This window comes from Pelobates fuscus, chromosome 7 (genome assembly GCF_036172605.1).
Source record: "Pelobates fuscus isolate aPelFus1 chromosome 7, aPelFus1.pri, whole genome shotgun sequence".
Classification (NCBI taxonomy): Eukaryota; Metazoa; Chordata; class Amphibia; order Anura; family Pelobatidae; genus Pelobates; species Pelobates fuscus.
Genome location: NC_086323.1, coordinates 88,136,585 through 88,156,793, shown reverse-complemented (window position 1 = coordinate 88,156,793; position 20,209 = coordinate 88,136,585). Strand labels below are relative to the sequence as shown.

General features: G+C 41.6%; 1 protein-coding gene across 1 annotated transcript in view; it reads right to left on the bottom strand.

Annotated features, from left to right (window-relative positions):
• Positions 1 to 20,209, bottom strand: part of LOC134568709 (calcium-activated chloride channel regulator 1-like) — a 103,470-nt gene that overhangs the window by 30,336 nt on the left and 52,925 nt on the right. Inside the window, exon 8 of the mRNA XM_063427361.1 lies at positions 7,858 to 8,032. Within this exon, the coding sequence (XP_063283431.1) occupies positions 7,858 to 8,032 (175 nt within the window). The remainder of the gene's footprint in view (positions 1 to 7,857; positions 8,033 to 20,209) is intronic.

The following is a 20,209-nucleotide window of genomic DNA, read 5'->3' as shown; positions in this document are numbered from 1 at the left end:
TCGGGACCGCCTAGAAGCGTTGACCAAGACGGTACGGGAAAACCTTCAGGAGGCCCAGACCCGCCAGCGTACATGGTATGATCGGGGAGCCAGGGACCGTAGCTTTCAGGTCGGGCAGAAGGTACTAATTTTAAAACCTGTCCGACATGATAAGTTACAGGCCGCCTGGCAGGGCCCATATAAGGTGGTGGAGCAAAGATGCGATACCACCTATATTATCGGCCCCTGCACAGGGACTGGGGGGCGACGCATGCTCCATGTGAACATGCTGAAGCCCTACCACGAGCGTACTGAGGAGGTAACCGCCATCTGTGCCCCTAACACGGAAGAGTTTGACAGCTTACCCCTCCCCGATTTGCTGGGGGATGGGCAGCTGTCCGGAGATTTAGGGGAGGTTACGCTGGGAGATCGGCTGAGCCCACAGGAGCGGATCGAGGTACAGCAACTATTGGAAGAGAAACGCGATACGTTCTCTAATGTACCTGGATACACGCCTCTGGCAATTCACCGGGTCGAGACCCCAGGGCAACTACCCATGCGCCAGACGCCATACCGCATTCCAGAAGCGGTACGGGCAAACATGCGTAAGGAGATCGACGAAATGCTCCAACTGGGGGTGATTGAACCCTCAGACAGTCCTTGGGCATCTCCTGTAGTCCTCGTACCAAAGCGAGACGGTACGACCCGCTTCTGCGTGGACTATAGGAGATTGAACGAGAAGACTGTATCTGACGCCTATCCGATGCCCCGGATAGACGAGTTACTGGACAGAATGGCCAGGGGCCAATACCTCACCACTATTGACTTGTGTAAAGGGTATTGGCAAATCCCCCTGGCCCCAGACGCCATCCCGAAGTCGGCCTTTGTCACCCCATTTGGCTTGTACCAGTTTAAGGTCATGCCATTTGGGATGAAAAACGCCCCAGCCACCTTCCAAAGGATGGTGGATCGACTCCTAGATGGATTCCAGGACTATACATGTGCCTACCTGGACGATATTGCTATTTTTAGCAATACGTGGCAGGAACACTTAGCTCACATCGGAGCTGTACTAGATAGGATAAGGGAAGCAGGTCTGACCTTGAAGCCGGCCAAGTGTAGTATCGGCATGGCTGAGGTACAATACCTGGGACATAGAGTAGGGTGCGGTAAACAAAAACCCGAACCCGCCAAAGTAGAGGCTGTAGCCCAGTGGCCCACCCCTAGGACTAAGACCCAGGTTTTAGCGTTTCTAGGGACAGCAGGGTATTACCGGAAGTTTGTTCCCAATTATAGCGCCCTGGCCAAACCCCTCACTGACCTGACCCGTAAGAACCTTCCCCGCCAAGTAAACTGGACCCCGGAGTGTGAGCAGGCATTCCAACAATTGAAAAATGCACTGATAAATGCCCCTGTCTTGGCAGCTCCCAATCCAACTAAACGTTTTCTTGTTCACACAGACGCTTCTATGTTTGGATTGGGGGCAGTACTGAGTCAAGTCGGGGCCGATGGCGGGGAACATCCAGTGGCTTACATCAGTCGCAAACTGTTACCTCGAGAAGTAAGCTACGCCGCCATCGAAAAGGAATGCCTGGCTGTGGTGTGGGCCCTAAAGAAGCTACAACCCTATTTATATGGACAGCCCTTTTCCTTGCTCACGGATCACAACCCGTTAGTCTGGCTGAACCGGGTGGCTGGAGACAACGCCAGGCTGCTGCGCTGGAGTTTGGCGCTACAGCCTTTTGACTTTAATATCCAGTACCGGCCGGGTAAGCAGAATGGAAATGCTGACGGGTTGTCAAGACAAACTGACTTAGAGAAATGATCCGTGAGCCCCCGGACATCCCCAAGCCGATCCGTGTTGGATCAGACTGTGTATGCCGGCTTGTGGGCAAGGGGGAGCAGTGTAGCGGATTGGTACCGGGCTGTCCCACGACATGTATGAGAATAAGTGTATTTGGTCATATGGCTGGTTTAATGTGTATGTACATGTATAGAAAGCATGGTATCCGGGTATAATGACAGTTAAATGTATGTAAAGAATTGTATTCCTCTAGTTGTTCGGTAGAATCATTCAAATAAAACAAGGGAATGAAACTACCGAACAACCAGACCACCCAGGAATGAGTGTGCCTCCAATTACCGTTTGCAACAATGTTGCAAACAGGTAATTGGCAATCAGTGCAGTGTGGTCTTTGTCCTCTGGGTGGCCGCCATTCGGGAAACAAACACGTGGCGGCGGCCATCTTAAACTACCGAACAGCGGTGTTTTGCCGTCGAGCGTCTGGAACTAAAATCGGACACTTGACTAGGCAAACACCGCTGAGACCTCCATACTTCCAGAAATTCGTATGGAAACTACCGAATGACCCGCCGTTCGGTAGAAAGAGCCCCATAAACAAGGGAATTCATTCAAACCCTCTCCAGGCTCTATAACACAGGCAATTCGCCTGTTTTCATTCCCTTGTTTGTGACCGACCGCAGGGCCAAAATGCATGGAACTGTTTTCGGATACTTTACCCATGCGGTCGGTCAAATCTTTGGAACCCCATATCTCACGAACCATTCATCCGAATGGGCTAATTTTTAAGTATGTTGGTCCCCCAGAATAGAGCTATCTGGGGATGTTGGATTTGTGGATGTACCCCAAGTATTTAGGGTACATCCAAAACTCGGGGGAAACTGTGTACACAATAAGGGGATTATGATGCTAGAGGAGGGGAGGAGATCTGTGGGAGGTTACTACTTAGAGATTGGATAATGTCTTAAGTGATAGAACCTCCTCCCTTGCATGGGAGAGGGCTTTATAAGGAACTGTGGAATAAAGCTTGTCAGTCTACTCCTGAAACTGTGTGTCGTCCAGTTATTGGGATTGCGATGGGGATACTGCTGTATTACTTTACCTGCTGGAAACCTTGCCTATGGACTTAACATCACCTTGTTCCTGAACCTCACTGGAATCTCTAGTGGAGAATAGCTGTGCAAGATCGGCTCTCCGCTACAATAAGTTTCCTTTACTTCTTTTGGGGAATTTGTACCCTATAATAAAGGTGTTTTTTATTTTCAGACAACAAAGAGTAGACTCATAGAATCTTTCTTGGTGCCCCTGAGCTCTTTTGGGCTCGGGTCCACCCCCAGTCTCTACATTTATTAAATATTCAAGGGTTATCCCCTACCTAAGATTCTGTGGACACACTATAAAAGATCCTGTTTATCAGGCATCGTATTACTTTATAAGAATTTACTATGCATCTTTATCTCTATATTGGTATATGAGAATATGATAGAACACAATCCATAATGAGAGATATGTTAGCTCCTGTGTGGTTGAAAATGAAGTTAAGGACACCTTTTCTGATTGACTGGCCATCATGAAACTGAGGCTTGGAATGCAATTTGAGCAGTGAATGAGACCATGGTGAACAGATGTTTGGATCAGAGTGAAAAAAGCACTTTAAAAGGATTCTGGTCAGGAGGGCATTTATTGTATTTATTATTTTATTAATTGTACAAGTTTTTTTAGTGATTTTTCCCTGTTGAAGTATGTGCAAAAGGAACAAAATGCATAGGGTTTCACCTTTTGTTATTATATTATCTTATTCCATCCCTGAAGATTATATATGGTGTGGAGTAACTATGGGATTGACATGTTATACCAGTAATGGTGATATGCTTTACTGATTTTATATCCTGTAAGTGCATTAATTTAACAAATTTGTAATATTTTTAAAGGAGCACACAATGTTCTGTTTTTATTTTTATATTTTTCCACATGAAGAATTTCGAAAGGTAAAATGTGGAAATTGCCGACAATAAGATCCTTTTGGATATTTGGAGCTACACCATCTACCCTCTACATTCTTGTGAGTGCAATATAAAACACAATAAACCAGCGGTGTATGCAGTACTGTTCTATGTATGTTTGGCTTTTATGTCTGTAGATCTTTTTTTTTTTATAATGTATATTAAAAATGTTCAGGCTCTTATAGTGTCTACAGAATATTGTATATGAAAGGGTAATTGCTTCTTTCTCATCTGTTCCTCCTGGAGGTTTGACAAAAATTTCATTATATTTTCTATTGGCTTCAGTATATCTTTCCTCCTTTTGAGAAAAAAAAAATTAAGATGCATGGAGAAGTATTCTAGTTGAAATTGAGGAGTGAAACAGTGTAGTCCTGACCCAGAAATTAAATCATGAATAAAGTATATGCCTTAAAAATAAAAGTGGGCAGAAGATGCATTTTAAGATGCATTAAAATTAAATTTATGTAAAGTACTTCAGGTATAACATTATAGACTTCATTGAATATTTTTAATAATAGCTTTAATATTTTTGTACTCCATAAACCGTATATATTCGAGTATAAGCCAACCCGAATATAAGCCGAGGCCCCTAATTTTACCCCAAAAAACTGGGAAAACTTATTGACTCGAGTATAAGACTAGGGTGGGAAATGCAGCAGCTACTGGTACATTTCTAAATAAAATTAGATCCTAAAAAAAATTACATTAATTGAATATTTATTTACAGTGTGTGTATATAATGAGTGCAGTGTCTGTGTGTATGAGTGCAGTGTGTGTGAGTGCAGTGTGTGTGCATGTTGTGTGTATGAATGCAGTGTGTGTGTGTGTGTGCATGTTGTATGTATGAATGCAGTGTGTGTGTGCATGTTGTGTGTATGAATGCAGTGTGTGTGTGTATGAGTGCAGTGTGTATGAATGCAGTGTGTGTGTGTGTATGAGTGCAGTGTGTATGAGTGCAGTGTGCATGTTGTGTGTATGAATGCAGTGTGTGTGTGTATGAGTGCAGTGTGTATGAATGCAGTGTGTGTATGAGTGCAGTGTGTATGAATGCAGTGTGTGTGTGAGTGCAGTGTGTATGAATGCAGTGTGTGTGTATGAGTGCAGTGTGTGTATGAGTGCAGTGTGTGTGTATGAATGCAGTGTGTGTGTGAATGCAGTGTGTGTGTGTGAATGCAGTGTGTGTGTGAATGCAGTGTGTGTGTGTGAATGCAGTGTGTGTGTATGAATGCAGTGTGTGTGTGTGTATGAATGCAGTGTGTGTGTGTGTGTATGAATGCAGTGTGTGTGTGTGTATGAATGCAGTGTGTATGAATGCAGTGCGTGTATGAATGCAGTGTGTGTGAGTGCAGTGTGTGTGAGTGCAGTGTGTGTGAGTGCAGTGTGTGTGTATAAATGCAGTGTGTGTATATGAATGCAGTGTGTGTGTATGAATGCAGTGTGTGTGTATGAATGCAGTGTGTATGAGTGCAGTGTGTGTATGAATGCAGTGTGTGTGTGTATGAGTGCAGTGTGTGTGTGAGTGCAGTGTGTGTGTGAGTTCAGTGTGTGTGTGAGTGCAGTGTGTGTGTATGAATGCAGTGTGTGTGTATGAATGCAGTGTGTGTGTGTATGAATGCAGTGTGTGTATATGAATGCAGTGTGTGTGTGTGTGATGCAGTGTGTGTTTGTGTATGTGTTGGTGGGGGTGGGCATTTTGATTATTGTTGTATTATTAATTTTATTAATTATTATTTTAAATTTTTGTTTTTAATATTATTATTTTTTTTATTGTTATTTTATTATTATTTATGTATTTTTCGTTCCCCCTCCCTGCTTGATACATGGCAGGGAGGGGGGCTCCTTCCCTGGTGGTCCAGTGACATTGGTAGTTCAGTGGGGGGGAGAGGGGTGCTGGCAGAGCTCTTACTTACCTGTCCTGCAGCTCCTGTCAGCTCCCTTCTCCTCCACGCTGTCCGGTCAGCTCCCCTGTCAGCTCACAGTGTAAGTCTCGCGAGAGCCGTGGCTCTTGCGAGATTTGCAGTGGGAGCTGACCGAGGTGCTGAACGGACGGCGCGGAGGAGAAGAGAGCTGACAGGAGCTGCAGGACAGGTAAGTACCGCTCTGACAGCCCCCACAGCCCCCCAGTCTGTATTATGGCAATGCAAATTGCCATAATACAGACTCTGACTCGAGTATAAGCCGAGTTGGGGTTTTTCAGCACAAAAAATGTGCTGAAAAACTCGGCTTATACTCGAGTATATACGGTAGTTTATTGAATAAAATAGGTTCCAGACTGAATATGTAGGAAACAGTTTAACCAGGCCAGATTAACATGCAGCTCCAGGCCCATGCCTAAGGAATAGGCCCATTGATGTAAAAAAATAAATAAATATATATATATATATATATATATATATATATATAATTTATTATTATTTATTTAATTTGTTTACTTAAGAGGGATGTAGGTGAACAAAACTGGTTCGGACTGGCTGACAATGAAATTAGTTAAAGTAAGGATGACTTTGCGCACTGTGTAAATGCTCTTGGTGTGGCATGTTCCCTTTCTTCTACACTCACTACATACACCTTTTCTTTGTTCCAGAGGAGCTTCTGCCTGCTAGTAAGAAGATAAGGAAAAGAGTGTACAAGTGAATTGTAGGGGACAGTCAATAGAAAGCGTAGAGCTAGCGCATCATTAGATGCATTTATGCCAAGCTCAGGGTGCTGTCTGCACAGTATGCCCTTGGTTGGTCATCCTGCATGATTGGCAGACAGTCTGATGAGCATTCACGCCAGGCTGAACATCTAATTCTTTGTGCAGACACGTCCCCTTTTGTGCATGTTTGTCCAGTTCTGGTTAAGTGATTCACATCAGTTGCCTACCCTTTTACCCTGCCCACTGAAATCCTGCTTCATCGGACATTGCTGTTAGAGGGTATGGATTTACTTGAAAGATGAAAGCAGGAGATTAGCATAGAGTATGTGTTTTCATACAGCAATATCCTGTGAATTTCCCTCCAGCACCACCTCCACCAGATACATGACGCTTTTAAGGTAGACCTGTTTTAGTGTTTTCCGTCAATAATTAGGCCTATCATAATTGTCAGCACCAGGCCTAATGGGCTCTTAATCCAGCACTGAGTATAACAAATGCAAACAGTGTGAGCATGACACCAGTGCAGCAGTATACCAAGACCATGTCCCAAGCACTGTGACAGGGAAGGATGCCTCATTCCTGGGCTATATTTAACCTTATACTGCCCCAGATGGAATGTTTCCCCCATGTAAGTGGGTTAATCTCATAAAAGCGGTTTGTATTGAAGGACCTGCCAAAGATGGAGTACATTGAAGTTGTGGCAGGCTTATGCAATGTATGATCATATACGGTAACTAAACGCCCATTATTTTTGCCTAGATTAGGTGATTTATTTAAAAAAAAAATTGAACTAATAAAATATGTGAGCTTTATAGTTGCTGGAGTGGATGAGTGAGTGCACTGAATCATGTGTATTGTACTAAATGGCCCCAACAGCACCCCATTTATGCATGTTCAGGTGAATGCAGCCCTCTCTCTCTCTCTCTCTCTCTCTCTTTATATATATATATATATATATATATATATATATATATATATATATATATATATATATGTATATATAATACATCTCACTGTACACTTTAGTGTGGAAAAGAAAGGGAAAGTATTCCACAAACTATTTGTTCAAGCCCTTAAGAAACTAAATATGCAAAATAGCAAAGAAAACAGGTGTAATATCACAGTTATTGAAAGGAGAAGGATAGCCATGCGTTAAAAAAGACTACATTTAACGTAGCCATGTTAAGAGAGAAGTCAAAAGCTTGGTCGGATGGATCATATATAGCTTAATGTAAAATAGTTGTTAAGAGTGGGCAAGGAGTTTAGAGAAAAAGATAGAGAGAGAGATTGAATAATGTAGAGAAGGAATGAGAGTAGGACATAAATAAGGTAAGGTACAAGATGTAGACGTTAGGAAGGAGTAGGCCATAAAGAGAAGAGAGACAAAAGAAAAAAAAATCTTAGTTCCATACTGCATTTTTTTTTAGAAAACTCACCAGTCATATCTGCTATTTTTTCAAGTGTTTCCTCTGCCTCTGATCCCAGGGCAATGGTATGAATTGTGACTCCACTTGCATTTATTTCATCAAAGCAGTTAATAAAAGGATCTTCACCATCGGTTACCAGAACTATTTCTGTACCATTCGAAGAGTCATTATCTCTTTTGTTCATCTGAATGTGTAAGAAAGTGCATTTTATAATGACATCACATGTAGATACTTTGACCTATAAATGTGTATTATGATGAATATAATGTATTATCATTTCTATTCAATACTCTTGAAGATGTAAAAAAAAAAGTGATTTTATTAGGTAGAGAAAGTCTTTAAGGACAGAGGTGATAACTGAAGTTCTGAACAAAACAGAACTTAGAATTTGTGCTGCGTGCTTGTTTGACCATAATTCAAGGGTTTCTATTTAAAAGGACACTATAGTCACCAGAACAACTACAGCGTAATGTAGTTGTTCTGGTGAATATAATCATTGCCTATAATCATTTGTCATTTTCATGCAAACACCGCCTTTTCAGAGAAAAGGCAGTGTTTACATTGCCCCTAGGGACACCTCCAAGTGGCCACTCCTGGAGATGCTTCCTGGGGCAGTGCTGCACAATAATCAGCACTGCCGTTCAGCATCTCCACGCTCTGCATGGGGACGCTGAATTTTCCTCATAGAGGAATGCATTTCTATGAAGAAGTGCTGATTGGGCAAAACAGCATTTGGTCCCACCCCATTCCCTACTCCTTGCCGATTTAAGGCCAATCCAATTCTTTCCCTGGAGGAAAGCATTTGATTGGCTTAAAATTGGCAATTCTGATGATGTCATCAAGGAGGTGGATGCCGCGCGGTGCTGAAAACAAGGTGAGTTTTCATTCCTTTTAAGGGGGCAAGCCACCTACATGTTGGGTTTAACACTATAGGGTCAGGAATACATGTTTGTGTTCCTGATCCTATAGTGTTCCTTTAAGTACCCACATACATGTTATGTATTTTATTTATGTTTTAAAGGACGGAAAGGGCTTTCTTTAATATACTAAAGCTTTACCTAGAAAAACATTGTGTGAAGAAAATGTTAAAATGAATGGTATAATAAGATAATGGCAAACAAATGCAATTATTTTTTACATTTTTGCTTAAAATAATTTTTTAAAATTCAGTGCATCTACATAAAAAAAGCTCAAAATAGATTCACATATCATTCCTAATTGTTAAACACCTGATATGTTTAGGATCTTAATTAATTTTTTTGTTGATATCACAAGATATACCAACCCTACCCAACCAATACCAACCCTACCCCAAACCCTATGTTTACACTAATGGTAACTAGTTAGCTACCCTAACCTTACCCCTAACCTCAACTCTGCATTATCCCTAACCCTAAAACAGCATTAACCTTTTGTCACGGTAATATACCCCAACACGCAGGAATAGTCCAGATAGTCTAGAGGCAAGAAAACAAGAACGTCTTACCGGACCTTAGAATGGCCAGACTTAGACGAGTACAAGAAAAGACAGAGTCCAAAACAAGCCGAGGTCAAGGGAACTGAGAGACAGTGTAAAGTAGAACAAGCCAAGGACTGGTACACAGGAGAGCAAACCGGTGGAGATACAAGCAAGGATAAAGAGAAAGCGGAGTCAGGAACAAAGCCAAGGTCAAGCACCAAAAAAGCAACTGAACGATACAAGCACTAAAGGGAACTGAACAGAAACCACGATAGGGCAAGGTACTAAGGAAACAGGTGAGTATAAATACCCTAGAGTTCACTTTGATTGGTCCCTGTCATATCCACGCCCCCAAAAGGTGAGTGTATGGGTAATGTGGCATGACAGGGGCCAATGGGAGACTGTTTTAAATTTCGGCTCCCACTGTCCCTTTAAGAGCACGCCCGAGACACGTGGCGCGCACTTAGTGTCAGGCGGGACATGTGACCGCATCTCGCGGTCACTGCCCGCCTTCCTGATCTCGTCGTCGGATGAGCCACTGCTCCTGCACGAGCCGCGCGCGGCGAGAAGAGAGGACCGCGGCCGGCCCCTGGAGAGGGTAAGTACCGCTACACCTTTACCTAACCCTACAACTAACCCATATGCTTCCCCTAAGGATACCCTTTGGTAATTTCAGTACTGATAAAAGCTGATATGTTTTTCCTAGTTAAAACACTAGACAGTGATCTGTGACCACCATCTACTGGCTATTTTCAGTATTATAGGGAGAGTGCCTTGTAATACTGAAATCATGCATGCATTCCCAGCTAATTACACTGTGGTTAGTGCTGGGCAGCTGGCAAAGTCCAGAACCTATCACAATTGGCTTGGGGGTAAGCAAGGAGTTCTATCAGGGTCTGTTAAGACCAAGGGAATCTTCCTTTATTTCCAGTGTTTATCGAAGGTAATTTTTGGGGGTTTGGAAATGGAAACCCAGGTCTAAATACGTAGGTTTTATTTAACATAAGGAAAAGTATATCTCCTTTTAAAATCCTATAACATTATAAGTACATTCCCACTGTATTAAAAACAATAATCCCTATCCCCAAACAATATATGTCTCTGAATCTTAATATATTATTTCCTGCTGACTTCAGGCAACAGTAGAGTCCTTAAATAAAATAAAACCTTTCCATACTCCATGCCCCTGGTAGGTTGTTTTACATAACATTTTAAATACACATACATTTCTGTAAAATTAAATATTTTAACACTTACCATAGCAACTAAAATATCATGCCACGCACGTTAATAAAAAAAAGTGATTCCCTTTAACCTGATCACTACCAAGTTATTTTCATTAAGATATTAATTTGAAACATGGGTTGCATAGCTAGTGCTTAAACATAAAAGAAAGTTTATGCAAATATTGCTCTTCAGGACTATCTAAACGTTAAAAGTATGCAGTTGCATACTATCCCCGGACTGTATCCCCGGACTGGGGATACAAAGCAGCCCTGGAAAAAAAAAATCTATGCCAGCCCCATAAGTCATTGCACCATATATTGTCGCATGTAATATAGCAAGGCTATGTCTTGCCACCCCAGATGATTGAGTAATATATATACACTGTGTGCAGAATTATTAGGCAAATGAGTATTTTGACCACATCATCATCTTTATGCATGTTGTCTTACTCCAAGCTGTATAGGCTCGAAAGCCTACTACCAATTAAGCATATTAGGTGATGTGCATCTCTGTAATGAGAAGGGGTGTGGTCTAATGACATCAACACCCTATATCAGGTGTGCATAATTATTAGGCAACTTCCTTTCCTTTGGCAAAATGGGTCAAAAGAAGGACTTGACAGGCTCAGAAAGTCAAAAATAGTGAGATATCTTGCAGAGGGATGCAGCACTCTTAAAATTGCAAAGCTTCTGAAGCGTGATCATCGAACAATCAAGCGTTTCATTCAAAATAGTCAACAGGGTCGCAAGAAGCGTGTGGAGAAACCAAGGCGCAAAATAACTGCCCATGAACTGAGAAAAGTCAAGCGTGCAGCTGCCAAGATGCCACTTGCCACCAGTTTGGCCATATTTCAGAGCTGCAACATCACTGGAGTGCCCGAAAGCACAAGGTGTGCAATACTCAGAGACATGGCCAAGGTAAGAAAGGCTGAAAGACGACCACCACTGAACAAGACACACAAGCTGAAACGTCAAGACTGGGCCAAGAAATATCTCAAGACTGATTTTTCTAAGGTTTTATGGACTGATGAAATGAGAGTGAGTCTTGATGGGCCAGATGGATGGATTGGTAAAGGGCAGAGAGCTCCAGTCCGACTCAGACGCCAGCAAGGTGGAGGTGGAGTACTGGTTTGGGCTGGTATCATTAAAGATGAGCTTGTGGGGCCTTTTCGGGTTGAGGATGGAGTCAAGCTCAACTCCCAGTTTCTGGAAGACACCTTCTTCAAGCAGTGGTACAGGAAGAAGTCTGCATCCTTCAAGAAAAACATGATTTTCATGCAGGACAATGCTCCATCACACGCGTCCAAGTACTCCACAGCGTGGCTGTCAAGAAAGGGTATAAAAGAAGAAAATCTAATGACATGGCCTCCTTGTTCACCTGATCTGAACCCCATTGAGAACCCGTGGTCCATCATCAAATGTGAGATTTACAAGGAGGGAAAACAGTACACCTCTCTGAACAGTGTCTGGGAGGCTGTGGTTGCTGCTGCATGCAATGTTGATGGTGAACAGATCAAAACACTGACAGAATCCATGGATGGCAGGCTTTTGAGTGTCCTTGCAAAGAAAGGTGGCTATATTGGTCACTGATTTGTTTTTGTTATGTTTTTGAATGTAAGAAATGTATATTTGTGAATGTTGAGATGTTATATTGGTTTCACTGGTAAAAATAAATAATTGAAATGGGTATATATTTGTTTTTTGTTAAGTTGCCTAATAATTATGCACAGTAATAGTCACCTGCACACACAGATATCCCCCTAAAATAGCTATAACTAAAAACAAACTAAAAACTACTTCCAAAAATATTCAGCTTTGATATTAATGAGTTTTTTGGGTTCATTGAGAACATGGTTGTTGTTCAATAATAAAATTAATCCTCAAAAATACAACTTGCCTAATAATTCTGCACTCCCTGTATATATATATATATATATATATATATATATATATAACGAGAAGAAATAATCCTGCACTCCACAATCCAAATATGAATGCCCGGTGCTTGTCCAGCAAAATGCAAAAAACGTGGTTAACAGACTGAAACGTCGACCTTTTGCTGATTAATTAAAAGTTAAGTTTTACTGTATTTACAAGCCCTGGGAGTGCTATCTTTCTTTCGTTTTATATATATATATATATATATATATATATATATATATATACGAGGAAACGGATAATGAATAGGGTAGATCCAATAATTCACATAACTAAGTGCAAACCATTGAAAAAAACCCCATGCATTGCCTACCTCAAAGCTGCAAAGTAGGGGGTAACCCAGAGAAAATACACAGAAAAGGAGACCCTTGAAACAAGGGGATCCTGAGAAGCAACTTTGGACACGGAAAAGGCACTTGAATGCCCGGTAACAGGAAAGAGAGAGAGAGTAATAGGAGAGTGAGCAGGTGAGAGATAATGAATCATAACCTGTACCCCCAACTTGCTTGATATATCATACTAGTACAAAATAATAGTAAAACTAGATAAATAGCCCCGCACGAGGGCTATAGAGGAGTAACAAACAAGAGAACCCCCAAAAATATCTCTCCAATAGCTGCCTAGTATAATATGTGGATACAACCACCTTTACTAAGGCAAACACACTAAATACCTGCTACCGTTGGCAAACCAAAAAGGCACCTAATAAAAAACTATAAAGTGCTACCTAAAAGTGTGAGACAAACATAGGAAAAATAAAGTAAAGGAAACGCTCGACGCGCGTTTCAGCGTGTATGCACGCCGTCGTCAGGAGCTAGTCAAACACTGTGTGCTCCCAGGCTTCTTAAATATCTGACATATCATGACCAGATGGCTTGCAGCTGATCGAGGCAAATTGAAGGTGTCATTCTGTCCCGCCTCCTATACCGCATCATAGCCGAGTAGTGCCTATGCATTGGTGGAAATGTGGGTCAATCATAAGGTGATCCCACAGCGGATCCGCCTATCCTCATTGCTGCACACACTCGGCGGCGGTCATAGGTTCAACAGCATGTCCGTCAAATGTGGGCGGACAAGGGGGAGGGGATGCAGTAACTAACAATCCAATCGCCATGAATCCTTCACTGCTGGGCTGTCCAGCTAAGTGGGAGTGTGAAGCTCCGTCAAAAAGGCGGGGCTTCATGTCAATCACTCAAATCCGGTAAAAGAGGATTATTCACTAAACTAGCACATCGCACATACACCAATTATGGTGCTTAGCGAGGGCTGATAGATAAATAAACAAACCACTTATGAGTGCCCACGATGGAAGATCAGATTACGACATCTAACCCAAGCTTAAAGGTGAAATGAATGCTGCAAGACCAACTTTAAAGCTCCACTATCTTAGAAGGTTATGCTAATGCATAACATGGGTTAATACCTCAAAACCATATGCTGCAAAGAGCTACAAAGAAAGACAGAGAGAGGGGCCATTAGTTAAACTGCGTTAAATGACAGTCCCTCAATTAAAGGGATAGTACTATTAAGTCAGATAAAGAGCTAGTGATTACACACAATGTTGTTCCAAAGAACAAATGACAAAAAACAAAAAAACTTTATTATTTACATATATACACCATTGCGCAGTCAGCAATTTAAGGATTTAAAAATAGTTCTAAGAGGGTGACTAGCCTATTAACCGTGGATGTTATAGTACCCTTTAAACTATAAAAATGGAGTGAATGAGAACCCCTCATTGAGTCCTTTAGGGGAGAGTGTTTTTAATTTGTAAATCCAATAGGACTCCCTTTGTCTCAATTTGCGGTCCCAGTCACCTTTACGTTGGGGCTGGGGTATAAGTTCTATGCCCATAAAACGTAATCTGCTGGATGAATTAGCATGATATATCTTCAAATGTCTGGAGATAGGGGTTTCCAGTCTCCTTCTGACAGAGTTCACATGTTCCCTGATGCGGAATTTAAAGGGGCGGAAGGTCTTCCCCACATATTTAATTCCACATGAACACGTCAGAAGGTAGATGACCCCCTCCGTACGACAGTTGAAGAAAGATTGTACATGATGGACATCGTGATTGGAACTATCTGAAAACATCTTAGTGTCTTTGGGTATAAATTGGCAGGCACTACAGTGTCCGCAACCATACGTGCCTTTAGGAAGATATGGTTTGGCTAAATTGCCAATTGGTCCAAAATGGCTAGGTACCAATAAATCCCTAAGGTTTTTCCCCCTCCGAGCTGTAACTGACGGAAAGGGGGAGATCACTGATTTTAGTTGTTCGTCTGCCGTCAGGATTGGCCAATATCTGCCAAGGATCGACAGCATGGTATGCCAACCTGCATCAAAGGTTCCGATGCAACGGATTTGGTGACTAATAATTGGATTGTTGTCTTTAAGAAGGTCACTTCTTTCGGACTTTAAAGCCCTTGAGTAAGCCCTTTTTAATACCCTGTTGGGGTACCCTTTATCTTTGAATGATTTTCTTAAGTTGGCTGCTTTGATTTTAAAATCATCCACCGTAGAACAGTTCCTGCGTAAACGCAGGTACTGTCCAGTCGGTATGCCAGCCTTTGAAGGGTAGGGATGATGACTCTGCCAGTTCAAAAAACTGTTTGTGGCAGTCTTTTTACGGAACACGGTAGTGGATATGTATTCATCCTGCAGGGACAATGTAATGTCCAAAAAATTTAAATGTTTACCCCCAATTTCACTAGTAAAATGTAGATTTAAGTCATTATCGTTGAGCAGTTGTACGAACTTGTTAAAGTCTTCTGTAGACCCCAGCCACACTACCAGCACGTCGTCAATGTAGCGTTTCCAACAATATACCAGAGTCATATATTGGGTCAGACGAGCATCTATTGACAGGCTATGCTCCCAGGTGCCCAGGTATAAATTGGCATAAGATGGAGCACAAGATGTGCCCATTGCTGTGCCAACGATTTGGTGGTAGATGGTCCCATTAAACAAAAATATGTTTTTGGTAAGTACAAAATTCAAAATAGCGCATACAAAATCGATATATTCTTGAGCAAATTTGGACTGTTGTTGTAAAATAAGTCTTACGTTCTTAATACCCAAGTTATGTGGGATGGAGCTGTAGAGAGCCTCCACGTCCAGACTGCATAGTATTGCATCTTTGGGTACTACGAGACTCTCCACAGTTTGGAGCATCTGTTTAGTGTCCCTTACGTACGAAGGAAGTGCTAAAACAAAAGGACTCATTACTTTATCAAGATAGATACTCATATTTTGAGTTAAGTTTCCTGTACCAGAGACTATTGGTCGTCCCGTAGGGTTTGTCATGGATTTATGGATTTTTGGCAAACTATAAAAAGTTGATATCGTAGGGTGCCTAGTAAACATAAAATCAAGCTCATCTTTAGTGATAAGTTTATTGTCAAATGCCAGGGACAAAAGGCCCTTCACCTCAAGGAAATATTCCCCCGTGGGGTCCGTCTGTAAAGTGCGATAAGTTTTAGTATCGCTCAATAGTCGGTTAACCATAGTTATATAATAAGGGCGGTCCATTATTACAATGTTACCGCCCTTATCCGAGGGTTTAATGATAATATGCGGATTATCACGAAGGGATTTAAGGGCATTCATTTCGGCGTATGTTAGATTACCGTTTGTTTTAAAGTCCAAATCGTTAGGGTTAATACATTCAATGTCCCTGCATACCATTTCCAGAAAAACCTCTATACTTTTATAATCCTTAAAATGGGGAGTAAAAGTGCTCCTGGGTTTCAAACCAGTCTGAGGTACGTCATGCTGTCCCCCTTCCTCATTGCATTGCAACAAATCGACCAGGGTGTCTAGGCATTCCAAGTCTTTCACCGTTAGCCCTAAATTCTGTGCCTTATACTCTTTCCTAGTGGTGTGATATTTAAATAAGGCTAATTTACGGGCAAACAAATTCAAATCTTTAGTCCAAATAAATTTGTTGAACGAAGGGGTAGGTACAAACGTGAGGCCTTTCTGTAAGACAAAAAGTTCTATTGCTGTTAAAGGGATAGAGGACAAATTGACTACTTTAAGATCATCGGAAGCTAGTTTCGATACTTCCGTTGGCCCCTGCCCCTTTGAGATTGTCTGGTGTTTGGACCTTTGAATTCCTCGGCCTGTCTTAGGCCTAAAAAATCCACACCTTTGCGTAATATACTTTTTGGGAACTGGGTTTGTGATGTCTGGCTAGAGGAAGTGGACGGGTCTGACTCATTATCAGTTGATTCATATTCTGAGGTACTAAATCTGTCAGAATCCGTTCTTATTCTTTTATTGAAATGACGGTATATTCTACCGGTATCGAAATCATTAGTATCTCTTAAAAATTTCTGATGTTTCTTGGTCTTAATTTGATATGAGAACTTATCAAGATTATTTTTTAATTTGACTTCCAGGCCTTGGAACAGAGGATCCGTATTAAAATTCTGGATTGCCTCTATCTCAGTGTCTAGTTCCTTTTGTATTTTATCAAGTTGTAAGTTCTCATATTTACAAATGATAGTCATAAATGTAGTCGAGCATTTAGACGCTGCCTCCTCCCATTCTTTGTTAAAACCATCGATCTCTATATTCCTAGAGGGTGGCACAAGAACTCTTAGGCCCCTCGGAATAATATTTTTAGAAATATATGTGTTTAGTGTCGAAATTTCCCAGCTGGTCTTAATTTGTTTCTTAAAGGTCCTAGTTAATTTGTTGAAACTAGTATGAATATTAGGAGCAAAGGGGGATGACAGGGAAGTGCTATTAGAAAAGACCACGTCTGCATCAGTGCACCATTGATGTGCATCAGGTTTGTTGGACAGAAAGCCTGCCATATAAAGAGATTGTAAATAGTGCTACTGGTAATGATAATACAATTATAGAGTAATAATGGGTACGAAAGGAATGTAGGCTAAATGGTGAAATAACACCTAAATAAAATATACGAGGAAACGGATAATGAATAGGGTAGATCCAATAATTCACATAACTAAGTGCAAACCATTGAAAAAAACCCCATGCATTGCCTACCTCAAAGCTGCAAAGTAGGGGGTAACCCAGAGAAAATACACAGAAAAGGAGACCCTTGAAACAAGGGGATCCTGAGAAGCAACTTTGGACACGGAAAAGGCACTTGAATGCCCGGTAACAGGAAAGAGAGAGAGAGTAATAGGAGAGTGAGCAGGTGAGAGATAATGAATCATAACCTGTACCCCCAACTTGCTTGATATATCATACTAGTACAAAATAATAGTAAAACTAGATAAATAGCCCCGCACGAGGGCTATAGAGGAGTAACAAACAAGAGAACCCCCAAAAATATCTCTCCAATAGCTGCCTAGTATAATATGTGGATACAACCACCTTTACTAAGGCAAACACACTAAATACCTGCTACCGTTGGCAAACCAAAAAGGCACCTAATAAAAAACTATAAAGTGCTACCTAAAAGTGTGAGACAAACATAGGAAAAATAAAGTAAAGGAAACGCTCGACGCGCGTTTCAGCGTGTATGCACGCCGTCGTCAGGAGCTAGTCAAACACTGTGTGCTCCCAGGCTTCTTAAATATCTGACATATCATGACCAGATGGCTTGCAGCTGATCGAGGCAAATTGAAGGTGTCATTCTGCCCGCCTCCTATACCGCATCATAGCCGAGTAGTGCCTATGCATTGGTGGAAATGTGGGTCAATCATAAGGTGATCCCACAGCGGATCCGCCTATCCTCATTGCTGCACACACTCGGCGGCGGTCATAGGTTCAACAGCATGTCCGTCAAATGTGGGCGGACAAGGGGGAGGGGATGCAGTAACTAACAATCCAATCGCCATGAATCCTTCACTGCTGGGCTGTCCAGCTAAGTGGGAGTGTGAAGCTCCGTCAAAAAGGCGGGGCTTCATGTCAATCACTCAAATCCGGTAAAAGAGGATTATTCACTAAACTAGCACATCGCACATACACCAATTATGGTGCTTAGCGAGGGCTGATAGATAAATAAACAAACCACTTATGAGTGCCCACGATGGAAGATCAGATTACGACATCTAACCCAAGCTTAAAGGTGAAATGAATGCTGCAAGACCAACTTTAAAGCTCCACTATCTTAGAAGGTTATGCTAATGCATAACATGGGTTAATACCTCAAAACCATATGCTGCAAAGAGCTACAAAGAAAGACAGAGAGAGGGGCCATTAGTTAAACTGCGTTAAATGACAGTCCCTCAATTAAAGGGATAGTACTATTAAGTCAGATAAAGAGCTAGTGATTACACACAATGTTGTTCCAAAGAACAAATGACAAAAAACAAAAAAACTTTATTATTTACATATATACACCATTGCGCAGTCAGCAATTTAAGGATTTAAAAATAGTTCTAAGAGGGTGACTAGCCTATTAACCGTGGATGTTATAGTACCCTTTAAACTATAAAAATGGAGTGAATGAGAACCCCTCATTGAGTCCTTTAGGGGAGAGTGTTTTTAATTTGTAAATCCAATAGGACTCCCTTTGTCTCAATTTGCGGTCCCAGTCACCTTTACGTTGGGGCTGGGGTATAAGTTCTATGCCCATAAAACGTAATCTGCTGGATGAATTAGCATGATATATCTTCAAATGTCTGGAGATAGGGGTTTCCAGTCTCCTTCTGACAGAGTTCACATGTTCCCTGATGCGGAATTTAAAGGGACGGAAGGTCTTCCCCACATATTTAATTCCACATGAACACGTCAGAAGGTAGATGACCCCCTCCGTACGACAGTTGAAGAAAGATTGTACATGATGGACATCGTGATTGGAACTATCTGAAAACATCTTAGTGTCTTTGGGTATAAATTGGCAGGCACTACAGTGTCCGCAACCATACGTGCCTTTAGGAAGATATGGTTTGGCTAAATTGCCAATTGGTCCAAAATGGCTAGGTACCAATAAATCCCTAAGGTTTTTCCCCCTCCGAGCTGTAACTGACGGAAAGGGGGAGATCACTGATTTTAGTTGTTCGTCTGCCGTCAGGATTGGCCAATATCTGCCAAGGATCGACAGCATGGTATGCCAACCTGCATCAAAGGTTCCGATGCAACGGATTTGGTGACTAATAATTGGATTGTTGTCTTTAAGAAGGTCACTTCTTTCGGACTTTAAAGCCCTTGAGTAAGCCCTTTTTAATACCCTGTTGGGGTACCCTTTATCTTTGAATGATTTTCTTAAGTTGGCTGCTTTGATTTTAAAATCATCCACCGTAGAACAGTTCCTGCGTAAACGCAGGAACTGTCCAGTCGGTATGCCAGCCTTTGAAGGGTAGGGATGATGACTCTGCCAGTTCAAAAAACTGTTTGTGGCAGTCTTTTTACGGAACAGGGTAGTGGATATGTATTCATCCTGCAGGGACAATGTAATGTCCAAAAAATTTAAATGTTTACCCCCAATTTCACTAGTAAAATGTAGATTTAAGTCATTATCGTTGAGCAGTTGTACGAACTTGTTAAAGTCTTCTGTAGACCCCAGCCACACTACCAGCACGTCGTCAATGTAGCGTTTCCAACAATATACCAGAGTCATATATTGGGTCAGACGAGCATCTATTGACAGACTATGCTCCCAGGTGCCCAGGTATAAATTATACAAGATGTGCCCATTGCTGTGCCAACGATTTGGTGGTAGATGGTCCCATTAAACAAAAATATGTTTTTGGTAAGTACAAAATTCAAAATAGCGCATACAAAATCGATATATTCTTGAGCAAATTTGGACTGT